The sequence below is a fragment of the Leiobunum rupestre genome, chromosome 4 (genome assembly GCF_980474605.1).
Source record: "Leiobunum rupestre chromosome 4, qqLeiRupe1.1.hap1, whole genome shotgun sequence".
Classification (NCBI taxonomy): Eukaryota; Metazoa; Arthropoda; class Arachnida; order Opiliones; family Sclerosomatidae; genus Leiobunum; species Leiobunum rupestre.
Genome location: NC_143387.1, coordinates 29794120 through 29806472, shown reverse-complemented (window position 1 = coordinate 29806472; position 12353 = coordinate 29794120). Strand labels below are relative to the sequence as shown.

The following is a 12353-nucleotide window of genomic DNA, read 5'->3' as shown; positions in this document are numbered from 1 at the left end:
TAACCTAACCTAACCTAACCTAAAATATCCACAACGTTCAACGCAATTCCCACTTACTATATCGGCCAAACGAAAAATAAACATAATAGGATAAAATGATTAGACATAATAATAAAAATCCGGACCCAAAAAAAATAGCAAAAAGAAATACTAATTTAGCGACAGAATTCGGACAAGTGATGCTACCGATTCGGAAGAATGAAACAAACAAGTTGTCCAATTCGAACAATTGAAACATTTGTTATTTCGGCGGTTCGGACCAATGAAATTCGAACAAATGTACCTACCCCAAATGGTTGATATAAGCTTGATACATAAAAACATAGATTGTTTAAGGCTGAATATCTTTACGCGTAAAATGTCCGATCAACTGCAACTTTATTAGCGAAAAACTTATTACGAGCGAAGTACTATTAAAAGTGATTCGTCGATGGGTACTAAAACTTTCGTTTATTTATATTATTCAGAGTAGATTTTTCAAAGATATCATTAACATGACTGTCGTATATGCCTTGGCGAAAATGTTTCGTACAAATTTCATTAATTCGAGACGTGGGGTGAACAATTTACGTATATTTAAGAATAAGCCCCAATTTATTTTCCAACTTCAAAAAGAGAAAACGCGAAGAAGGATACATTCGCTAAAACTTCCAACCGGTGAAATTAGCATAAATAAATATTCTCGTCTCGTTTGGCATTTGACGTTTCGAAGTTAGCCCGTTAAATTAATTTAAAGCGGAGACTCATTTCTCGAGAACAAATGTTTACTCGCAGTTACACTGTACCGTTGAAGCTTTTTCGCTTTCTTTCTTTGGCCTTATAAAAGAGAATTTTCTCTACGAAGTTTTTCACGCTCAAAGTAGTTGATGTAATGGTAGCGGACGGTCTTGAATACTAAATGGGTTCTCTGTCGAAGCCATTTTTCAGTTTGCGCGGTACAGGCTCCGTTTATCACTCGCCAGTCTGTCCGTACTAAGATGGGAATAAGGCGGGCTTAAACGGTCTCTCGGTACGCGACGTCTTGTTTATTTTGGTCTACATTGTGCAACGAGAATGTTTGAAGATTTTCGCAAAGTTGAAAGTATTTTTTGAAAGGAACTAAGTGCAAAGGTATATTCGCCTTTGTGAAAGCTAAGATTTTTTTTTGACTTTGAGTTCGTTGTATTTTTGCCACCTGGATTCAAAGTTGTATTATTTACTACAAAAAGGATATAGAGTGTCTAGGGATTTATAGGCGCTGGGCGTCTCAGACGGACGAATCAAAAGTGTGCCAGACTATCCTTAGTTGCAGCAGTGGGCTTCAAAACCCAATTTAAAAATTGTACGAACATTAAACGACATTGAGCTATTTCTAGTTCTAAGATTAGGTACGATAAAAATGTATTGGGTATAAATTAATTTGTATGTATTAAATTTAAATTACCCGTAGATTTTTGGTATAAATGGAGATTGAATTGATTTCTAAAAAAAAAACGAAAAAAAAAACGCCTTATTTCAGATCACTGTTCAAGTAAAAAAAATAGATTAAGATATCACATTGAAGTAGTTTTATTCCGGTCAAAGATTTGTTCGCTAAAATCTAGGATCTTAATCGAACCAGCAAATTTTTAATTTCAACGTTGACACCGTGGTTTGGGAAAAAAGTACTACTTGCCAAGGCTTAAGCAAATAAAGAAATGATTTTGAAGTAATACAAGAAATGTGCCACTCAAATCTCGTTAACTACAAACTCTTTTGTTAATCTTTTTCTTGACGTAATTTTGCGTAAAAAGAGAATAGAAAGGGACGACAAACGCGTCCGCAATAGCACTAATAGCGACCGAAAACTACCGCTACGCCACTTTTGGTTCGCCAACGAAACCTTGATAGGTAGCGGCTAAAGCAGACGCTATTAGTTTTTCCTCATCGTTATTGGTAAATTTGACTTTATAAATAATGATATTTGCATTTTAATATAATTTTTGCATCGTTTGCTTATTTTTTGATAAGTTTATTTAAGAAAAAACATTCTTATGACTTTTTAATTTGTCTGTAGCAGATGCTAGATCATAGGCGCAAACTCGGAGAAGCTAGCACCGTTACGCCACCTAGACTCGTTTCGGCCGCGAATACTAAGGCTCCCAAAGAAAAATTGACGTGTTAATTATCTTAAGCTACTCTTTAAATGGTCCTTGTAAGGGATGGTTTTCAAATGGGTAAAAACGCCGTGATGCTAGTGTTTGGCCTAGTTTTCTTCGGTCGACGCCAAACACTTTTGTTAGGCCTAACGGAGATTATTTTACGTAAACGATTGTCATAGTGACGTTTTTCCATTTTTAAAAAATAAAACCAGTCTTAAGAAAAAGAATGCGTTTGATAAGTGAATGTCGAACCTACTTGACTTGAGTTGGGATTCTAGTTGGCTTCTTGGGCTAGACAATCGAATTTTGAAACCGACCAACCAAAAATATTTCATTTCGCGATTCCCTTTTCGTCACTTTTGGGGGAGGAGGATGTAAAAAAAAAGAATCTTTTATTGAAGTGTCTATAGGAGTAAAAAGGGCCAAGTGTTCTTCGTTCTCTGCTATTGGTAATAATATTCTGTGACGTCAAGAATCCCATTAAAAAACCAAATATCTGATAGTGTCAGGAAAGAGATTTTAAACAATTATCGTGGTAATTTTGGTAAGGAAAATCTAGAGATCGGCGGAACAAATAAATTAACCGGCAAAATTTCGATTAATCATAAAAACTTTGGTTAACTGTTTATTAACGAACATTTTATACGAATAAACAACGATTTACCATGAAAAAATAATCGGTTTTTTTCTGATATTTTTTGGATAATTGTCGGTTATGAATAAAAATAAATAATTGGATATTTTCTTATTCAAACTCTGATCTCTAGGAAAATCGTAATCTCCGTATATAGCTTCCAAAAACAGCGTATCCCAATCATTCGGAGTTTCAATCTTGATCGAAAACGGACCTTAATACCATATAAGTGGGCTTGGATCTAAGGGAGCGACTCGGTCCCTATGGACAATAATCAATTACTATCGAATCGATTCTCGATGCTTAATAATTCTTTAAGTTAGAACGAGAGACGCGTAGCGAAGCAGTCAATCAAATACGGAGCCTGTGTTAATCCTAGATACCTAGCTCAAACCAAATTATTCTAGCAACGTAGACATCGGGTAATATAATCGTTTCTAAATTAGGATTTTACGTTATGTATAATCGCTCTTTAAGCGGAATTTAATACAAATAGGCTAAATTGATTATAGAACTAAACGTGGTTATCGTTTCGAAAATGTAGACTTAATCCCCCTTAATGCTCGAAATTGATTCATAGGAACAATAAGTGACGTTAGGGGGCGCAAATAAGCTGGTCTATGTAAAAGCATATTGGCGAGTTGACAATTTTCTTTTGTTTCGCGGAGTGGGCTTAATATCCCGAAATCGCGCCTAACACTAAGAATGGTTAAATGGGCGGATGCTTGGTTATATTAATCCTAGCCGAAGAAGCTTTCGCGTTTACTTTACCGCCATAATTATCTCGCCAAGAAGATAAATTAAAAATAGGGCATAATACGACCCGTCACCTTGGCGTATACCTAAACTCGGCAAAGAAATTTTAGAAGAAAATTTTCCTCTTCAAAGTTTCTTTGGGAAGATACGCCTGCGACTTTCGCCGCGTTCAAGATCTTAAGCCACTTACATCTTTTATTTTTGAAGAATAAGGCACTCCTTAAATTACAAAGTTCTATCAGTTTAAGGCCTTGGAAAAATTGTTCGGAAGAAATTTGGGAACAGTTAAGCTAAGATTTAAGGGAAGACCATCTCTAAAGGTTGAAATTTATCAATATCTTAATATTTAAACGTTATTTCTTCATCAGTAAGAACGACATTTTTAGAATTTCTTCGAAGTACAACGATTGCGGTTTAGCTACTAAGCATAAAAATTAAAATTATCAAATCAGTTTTCATGTTTCAAGATTGTCTGGTTTTAAATTGCCTAGTGGGTCTTCTTTACCAAAGCTACGCCCTTAAACAGCCCCACTAGATTCTTTAGCAACTGCTATGAGAGAGACATCAAATTCTACGGAGAAAGATAAAATCCCAATAAAGGATTCTTAGAATTTCCAAGTGAAGGTAGAGAGGTTTTTTTTTAAAAGTAGAAATTACTTATAAAGAGCAAAGAAATAGAAAAAAGTCAAATTCGTTCGACGACCTCTTCGATGTCGCACCAGTTAATGGCCAATGTTTGTTAACAATTGAAGAGGACTAAGTTTTTACTCAGAGGTAAAAGAAGGCTAGGTTTCGTAAAACATATTTATCGATAGTAACAAGAAATTATACTTGAATTCGGGGGCTGGAGGATTCGCGTACAAGATAATGCATCGCAAATTTACTGACTACCTTAAGTCGTTTTTTAGATTTTATTTCATTTTTTATTAATTACTACAGTCATATTGTTACAAATCTTCGATGATTATCTATAATTGTTTCAGTGTATGGACTAACTTATCTAGAATTCCAATGCAATTACCCACTCTCACCCCTGCAATTTTCATCATACTTACAAGGAGACGACCCGAGGTGATAATCACCGATTTTGTTCAAACTCGGGTATAGTGTCCCATTGAAAATAACATGGCAATCTGAAGGATTTTAAGGGTCCCCCCTGTGAAACCTTTAAATACATGAAAATGTTTGAAAATTTCAAAAACGTTAAAAATACATTTAAATTGATTTTAAAAATTAAATTTAATCAAGTTTAAATGCAGTTTGGTCAATTGGGGGACCCTTAAATCCTTCAGATTCCCATGTTATTTTCAATGGGAAAAATTCCAAATCATGATGTCAAAAACGTTTTCGGTTGCCATGGCAAAACGAAAGCCCGTCGCAACTTTTTCCTCGCAGGTTTTTCAAGTTACATGGAGGTGTACATTATACCCGAGTTTGAACAAAATCGGTGATTATCACCTCGGGTCGTCTCCTTGTTAGTCTAATATAAAATTTTGATTCTTGTTTCCTAACTTATGTGTTGCGTAACTTTCTTCATTCTTTAAAACACTCATCCACGAATGTATTGAGCATGTAGTTTTTTTGGTATCTGGATATTCGGATTAACAATAGCTTTTCACGCTTTTGGATAAGATCAATCCTTAGTTTGGGCTTTGATGAAACGATGCAGTTGGCATAGATTTGGAATATACCGAAAATAGAAATGCCACTCTGACCTTTTCAAGTCCAAATTTCCTCGCTTGGTGTATGGTAAAATATTTCGAAATAGCATTATAGGCAGGTGCCGTAAATTTAATAACACATTTTGTTTACATTTTCAAAGACAATTAACGTTAGCCCAATGACTCGATATTTTTGTTCAATTGGAAAGTTGCCCATGTTGAGTCTATAGCCGCGTTCACACTAGACACGTCGGAAACGTTTAAAAATGATTTCAGAAGATCAAATTGAAACGGTCTATTACCATTGAAATTAATTGATATGTTCGAGATTATTTTTAACCAAGGGGGCTACCGCAGAAGGTCCGGTTCTAATTTTGGAAGATAATATTTTGCTCTGTTCAATATTTTTCCAAGTCACTTTGCGAAATTTTTTTTATAAACATTATTGGTATTTCTAAAAATAATCATTGCAAGTCAGAGGAATAACAAACAGCTAAACTTTGTCTCCACGCATGGCATCGTACCCAATATAACCAACTGGTTAATGACAATATTAACCAATTATACGTTGACTACATAATAATTTGCCTTTTATTATACGGCCTAATATCTATAGAAGAAGGTTTTAAATAAAAATTACAAAACATTTCAGCTTTTTTCGTGTGTATGCCTAAAGAACTAAGAAACTCGATTTTTTGGCTAAGATCAAAGTGTAGTATCTTGTATATAGCGGATATAACTAATTATTAAATTAATTCAGTTAATTAAAGTTGTTTTGCTGACCGTAACCGTCGAAAAGCACAGTCCGGATACCATAAGATAGTATACGAAATGTGGTCGACCTAAGTTGAAAAGTGTAGATTCCTATAGCGGACAAACAAACACTCATCTTTATATGTTAGATTATGATATGGAATTAATTCAAGATATCAGTGCTACAACTGAATTTTGCTCAGTTATTCATAAAATAACAAAATTACTCCTAATAAGGACCTCTCTAGTGGAGAAATCTTCCCGGGGAATTTATTTAACAATTTCAAAGGGTATTCATTTGGTCAATATCGGAAAATAATATAATAGAAAGTTAATCCGAGTCAATCCCTTCGCTTTTTAGTCGCCAGGCAGTTGATAGTGCGAACGTGTCTGGTGATATTTCCGCGCTTCACTCTATTACAAATAGGTCAAGGGTTAGTACGCAGCTCGAGTGAAGGTGAATTAGGCGTCCCATCGCCTTGGCTAGATTCCCACCTACATTAGCCTTGGCGCCAACTCCAAGGTGACCTATACCTACCGGGTTCTAGACCCTGACGGGCCTTTTTGGAATTCCGAGGTCATCCCGTCATCCTATTCTCCACTCGGTTGGCTTTACAAGGGGATTAGGGCCAGTGAAAGGGGCTTATCCTTCGGCAACCCCCGCCAGAATAGTGGATGGGGGGCCGCAACTGGAATGCCAAAACTGGCAATACCATCGCGGTAAAACCACAAAGAAAAGGACGAACCATTCCCACCCCACTTCTCCTATCCGCTTTTTTCCCCGTCCGCGTCTGTCCTGACCAACGGCCAGGAATCCATTCTTGTTTTATATATCGTAAATTTCCCAATGTTTGTTTCGAATTTTATTTGCCCAGAAAAATCTCGTTGAGAGAGAAATTTCCACCAAACTTTGTTCCTCGGGTTCCTCCCTCTCTAGCCTCGGACTGAGTTTGTATTTGGAAGGGGGAGTGTTTGGTCGATTTTTTGTAAAGTCATTTTATTCAGGATTCTAAAAAGTTTCCAACCTAAAAGCCTTTTTTTTTACTTTTTATCGAGCTTTTTTTTCTTTGCGGGGTTCCTGGGCCAAACCTTCTCCCTGTGATTGTTTTTTTTTTAAATTTAACTGTCGAGTTTTGAATTTATATTTTCTTATTTCAATTCATACGACTTTGGCGATTGAAAATAAACTAAGTTTATTGGTTATTTGAATTATTTATTCGTCCTCATATTTACGGGAAATTTCGTTTTTATTTTCCTGAAGTACGTGACCACTTGAGTTAATTTTACGGCGTAAATGTTGAAATTGCTAAAATCTCTGATGCTGAGAATATTTCTTTAAATTTAAAATATTTTTTCTAATTATTTAATAATCAGCTAGGCTTAAAGGCCTAGGTTTTTTTCCGCCTGTCTCCCTTTAAATTAACTTAGTGGAGCACAAATACCCTGGTGGTAGGCCAACCGCTGAACATGTTGGCCTAATTTAAAGGGGGACAGGCAGAAGAAAACCTAGGCCTTTAAGGCACCACCTTAGGCCCAAGTCATCGAGTGACTTTTAATGCCATTGAACCGGTGGCCGGGTTACAATGCGTAGGAGGGTGGTGGCAAGCCCTTCATGCCACGCGAGTCAACAGCTCCCTACACTTACTATTACCAAAAGTAGCATAAGACCCAAAATTGTGTCAGAACGATATAGTAGTAACAGGGAAACGAGGGGGGGGGGCGGAAAATACGTCATCAAAATCGAGTTACTCCAGCGCCGCCGAGTGAGGCGTTTTAGAACGTATGTCTACGGGCGAGAAAATATAATGTTGCTAGTACTATTCCAACTAGTAGGTTATGTAGTTTATAGTGTGACTATGTCTCCCTAGAAATGTTAATAGGCGCGAAGGTACAGCTGACACACTTTTGGGTCATATGCTACTTTTGCTATTACCGTTAATAAGGGGACTTATAGTTTTAAAAATAAATTCGATTTCAAAGTACAATCTAATGAAATGTTTCAGGTCAGTCGGCCCGATTGAAGCACGTCTCTGTGACGGAGTTGTTACCCGGCACGCCGTTCTACATGACTTACGACGGCTCCATAACCATGCCCGGATGTTACGAAACAGTCACGTGGATGGTCATGAATAGACCAATTTATATCACCAAACAACAGGTATATCACCTTATTTTTCCACTTACGCTCTCAGAACGCTTTCGTATCGCTTTCCGTTTTCCATTCCTACTTCAGATTACATTACGAGAGCGTTCTAAGAGTGTTCTAAGAGCGTTCCGCTCCCTGATCGATCTCGGAGCGCTCTGATAGTGATAAAAAGAATTCGCCATCAGAGAAATCGGCGCTGTCGTTTTTCATTCGAGTATTAAGTGATTGTTTCATTTTTAAGCTTTTCGTTCTACGAAAACTGATGCAAGGTGATTCGACCAATCAGAAGGCCCCAATAGAGAACAACTTCCGTCCAACCCAGCCAATCAATAATAGAGTTATTCGAACTAATATTGATTTTACCCGGCAGGAGGTGCTATACTTTTAAATGCCTTTTTTAATTTAACTTTTGTTGGTTAAAACTAATACACTGGCGGGTTTTTGATTCTTATTCAGGGTAAAGGTTGCCCAACTATGGAAAAAAATCCGAACTATCAAGGTATCTATCATAGAACTTCGAAACCGAAACTAGGCATGAACAAAATCAAATATTTCAGTTTTTAAATATTTTTTTAACTATTTAAAGTAACGACTAATCGCGTTTCTTTTCTTTACATTTTTCATATATTTTAGTGAATACCTGGGGAAGATTACCCTAAAACCCAAGAAAACAGTAAAAAGAGTGGAAATAAAAATTATCGTTCTGTTTCCCCGTAAAGACAATTCTTGTATAATTTCGAAAAAAAAAGTGAGATGTTTCGAGTTTATGTTACCGGTAACTTTGGAACAATTGATACATATGGTACTTTTAACGAAGACTAGAACGACGTATTTGATATCTGTCAGGATCAGCTTCCCTGACTTAAAAGGTAAGCGACATCTTTCTAATTAAAAGTGAAAACAAACACACCATTAAGGGAAAATTATTTTAAATAAAAAGTGCAATTAGTGGTTTAGATATTATTTGATTTGCAATGAATTTTATCTATAGGCGAAATATATTTTGAGCATAAATGACCAATTGAAAACATTTAACAGAAGCTTATCATTTCAAGGAATTAAAATAGTTCTTTTTATAAAATAACCTTGGCCATCTTGTTGAATTTGCGCAAAAAACAAAACATATAAATGATTCTGTAAACGTTATTTTGGTTTTCATAATTTAAACTATCTACAGATTTGCTACATTACTTACTGTCTAGATTTAGTTATAGCATATTTCTGATTAGGATTTAAATTATTTTCGTGTATTCGTATACGAGGTATTCTTTGTCAAAGAAACAATTTTTCCTTAAGTTTATTTAGATGGAATTACTTTTACATCTTGAGCAATTATTATTATTTTAATTAATAATTATTAAAAACAAAAGATCTGCTACTTCATGGTTTATTTTAATTAAAATCACTCAGGAGCTTTCGGACCGAGGTCCTTCTTCAGCCGCGTCTAGAACCTCGGTCCGAAAGCTCCCGAGTGATTTTAATTAAAATAAACCATGAAGTAGCAGATCTTTTGTTTTTAATAATTATTAATTTAGTCAACCATGGTCATAAAAGAAAATATTTATAATTATTATTTTAATTGCTTTGTCTTACAAATTTTTCAATTAGTAACGTGTTTCGTGAAGGTGAGTAAGAAATATAACTTTCGTTTTCATTGCAGAGGTGCCTTTTCCGTATTCGATTGGGTTGGTCTCATTAAATCAACTCTACTCTTCCAAAATTTGAAATTTTTCTTAAACATATCTGCCAAAATAAATACGTTAAATCTCCGTATAATAGTGTCATTTAGTGTTATACAATGTACTTCAAAATTTGGAAAACGAGATAATAATATTGATATTATTTTCTACGAAAGTATAACGATTTTACGAAGCGCGAATGCTATGAGAGTGAAATTTGAAAATAAAAGGTGCGGTGTGAATGGGGCTTGAATCGTGTGAACAATTCTAACGTGACCCCACAAGGTGCTTCTTAAAATATGGTTCCATCATTTTGATCGCGAACGTGCGTAGGACTTTATTAAAAGCTGTGACAAAAAAAAAGCGGTGTTCGTCCTTCATTTTTTTCCCAGTAGCAAAATGCAGTGCTCAAGAGTAGTTCTTTATCATTTATAGTCACTAATAATATATATATATTAACGATAATATTTTTATTCTCCCATTCATAGTAAAATATTTAGGTACGAACTAAACCTTTAATTTCCTCCCAAAACAGCAATATTTGACAATCTTAAAAAAAAATGTAAAATTTCCGCTATTAGGCGGTGTGACACTTTTATAATAATAAAACTAAAATACTGAATGGTCGAACAAAATAATAAATAAAATTTAAAATATTGTAAATTCGTGTTCTATAAAAAAAATAAGGCGACATAAAAATTACGCAACAAATCGCGAACTTTCTTTGTATACCTATAAAAAAGGTTGCCAATATTTCCAGGAATTAAAAAAAAGAACGTCTGTATAATATTTGAAAAATCTTGAAAAATTCTTTTAACACGTACATACGACTCTTTTTGTTCCTTTTGCGCGTGAAGTTTTTCTTTTGGGTTAATTGAAGTAAATAAAGGAAACCTCCTTTGAATTAATTTTCGGGAGAAAAAGGGAAAAAGGAATGGGTCCTTAATAATTGAATGTCCCTTACCTTGAATTTAATTTAGGGCCTGAGTTGGGGTCCTCATTGGGGCTACTTCGCCGGGAATACGGTTTCGAAAGACGCTTTTTGAGCACGCTCGCTTTCTTTTCAAAGATTTTCTTCGGTGGTGACCGAGAGCGGGTTTCAATGCCTCATTTTCACCATTTTCTGGCCATCTTTTGAAAAGACGTTCGAGTGGCGAAGCGGTGAAGTGGCATTAAGCGAATGATATTCACGAGTGGCTATCATTACGTGAGATAGACATTGCTTGTTCCTGCACTTTACATGTACTTCCCAGAAATTGGATCTTCTTCGGCCGTGGAACCAAATTCTTAATCCTGTGGGTTCGGTAAAGAAATGTTCGCTGGAATTTCTGGTTGTCGATTAATAAACTCGGGTGCGCAGCCTCTCGAATAATTTTAAATAATTAAAATTCTGGGCTTTGTTAATTAATAGCGTAGTAAAAAAATGATGTGTTAATTATCCCGAAATATAACGCAAAGTAAAACCTGAAAATATGATACACTGACAAGGAGAGTACCCGAGGTTATTATTGCCGATTTTGTTCAAAGTCGGGCGTAATGTAGACCTATATGAGATATGAAATTTCCCAAAAGGAGACGTTGCACTACCCATTCGATTTGTCGTGGCAACCGAAAATGTTTTTGACCACTTAAAACAAAAATAAGATTTTTTTCCTTATTTTACCCAAACATTTTTACAATTTTACCACAAAAATTTCCAATTTACCCAAACTTGATGAAATTTACCTAAATGGGGTCCAAATTACCCATTTCGTGATTTTAAAAATTTAAAAAAAATTACGTACCGAGAAAATCCCATGGTTTTTTTAAATGAAGATTTTTTGGTTTTAAGTCGTCAAAACATTTTCGGTTGCCATGGCAAATCGAATGGGTAGTGCAACGTCTCCTTTTGGGAAATTTCATATCTCATATAGGTCTACATTACGCCCGCTTTTGAACAAAATCGGCAATAAACAACTCTCCTTGTTAGTATTCCCATATACAAAACACGTCCAATTGAAATTTAAAAAGTAAATTTAATGGGCTACCGTCAAACTTTATACAATAGCACGATGGAAAACAAGTTTTTGGGTGATTTTATAATGATTATTTTTGCCTAACTTCACTTTCGGGCGACGGAAACTTTGACGAATAACGACTAGAGCGTCCTTCGAATGCCTCCTGAAAAAATGGCTCGCGAAGTAGCTCGTACCAGCGATATTATATATATATATATTAGTTTTCACCTCTTCCACAGAGTGGCTCTGCGGTGAGGTTGCCTAGTGTATTTCTATTGAAAAAAAATGGCGCTGACATTATAGCTATTCGGATTTACACCGAAACCAAAATAACTATTTTGTAGCATTTAAATATATTTGGCAGTTAAATTTATGTTTTTATATTAATTATGGGCTTAAATAATAATGAATAATTTTTAAAACGCAAAGAAGTCAATATTTTGAAATGCTTTTCGCTTTGTAACAAATTTTGAAATCCTTTCTAAAACCAAAAATTAAAAAACGCAATTCCGAGAACAAGTGATTATTTGCAAATCTTGACCCAGTTGCGTGGGGAGACTTCAAAGCCTGAGGTAAGGAAACCGTGGAAAGCTTACAAAAATAACGC

At 35.3% G+C, this 12353-nt stretch overlaps 1 protein-coding gene across 2 annotated transcripts in view; it reads left to right on the top strand.

Annotated features, from left to right (window-relative positions):
* LOC149947426 (carbonic anhydrase-related protein 10-like) overlaps positions 1-10371 on the top strand; it is a 111440-nt gene extending 101069 nt beyond the window's left edge. Inside the window, exons 7-11 of one of the 2 annotated variants that reach the window (XM_090171530.1) lie at positions 7928-8082; positions 8312-8443; positions 8527-8569; positions 8704-8939; positions 9731-10371. In XM_090171530.1, coding sequence (XP_090027656.1) covers positions 7928-8082; positions 8312-8443; positions 8527-8569; positions 8704-8729 — 356 coding nt within the window. In that variant the 3' untranslated portion in view covers positions 8730-8939; positions 9731-10371. Of the gene's footprint in view, positions 1-7927; positions 8083-8311; positions 8444-8526; positions 8603-8703; positions 8940-9730 lie in introns of both variants that reach the window. The other variant, XM_090171529.1, reaches the window with a different exon arrangement.
* The last annotated feature ends 1982 nt before the right edge of the window (positions 10372-12353 follow it).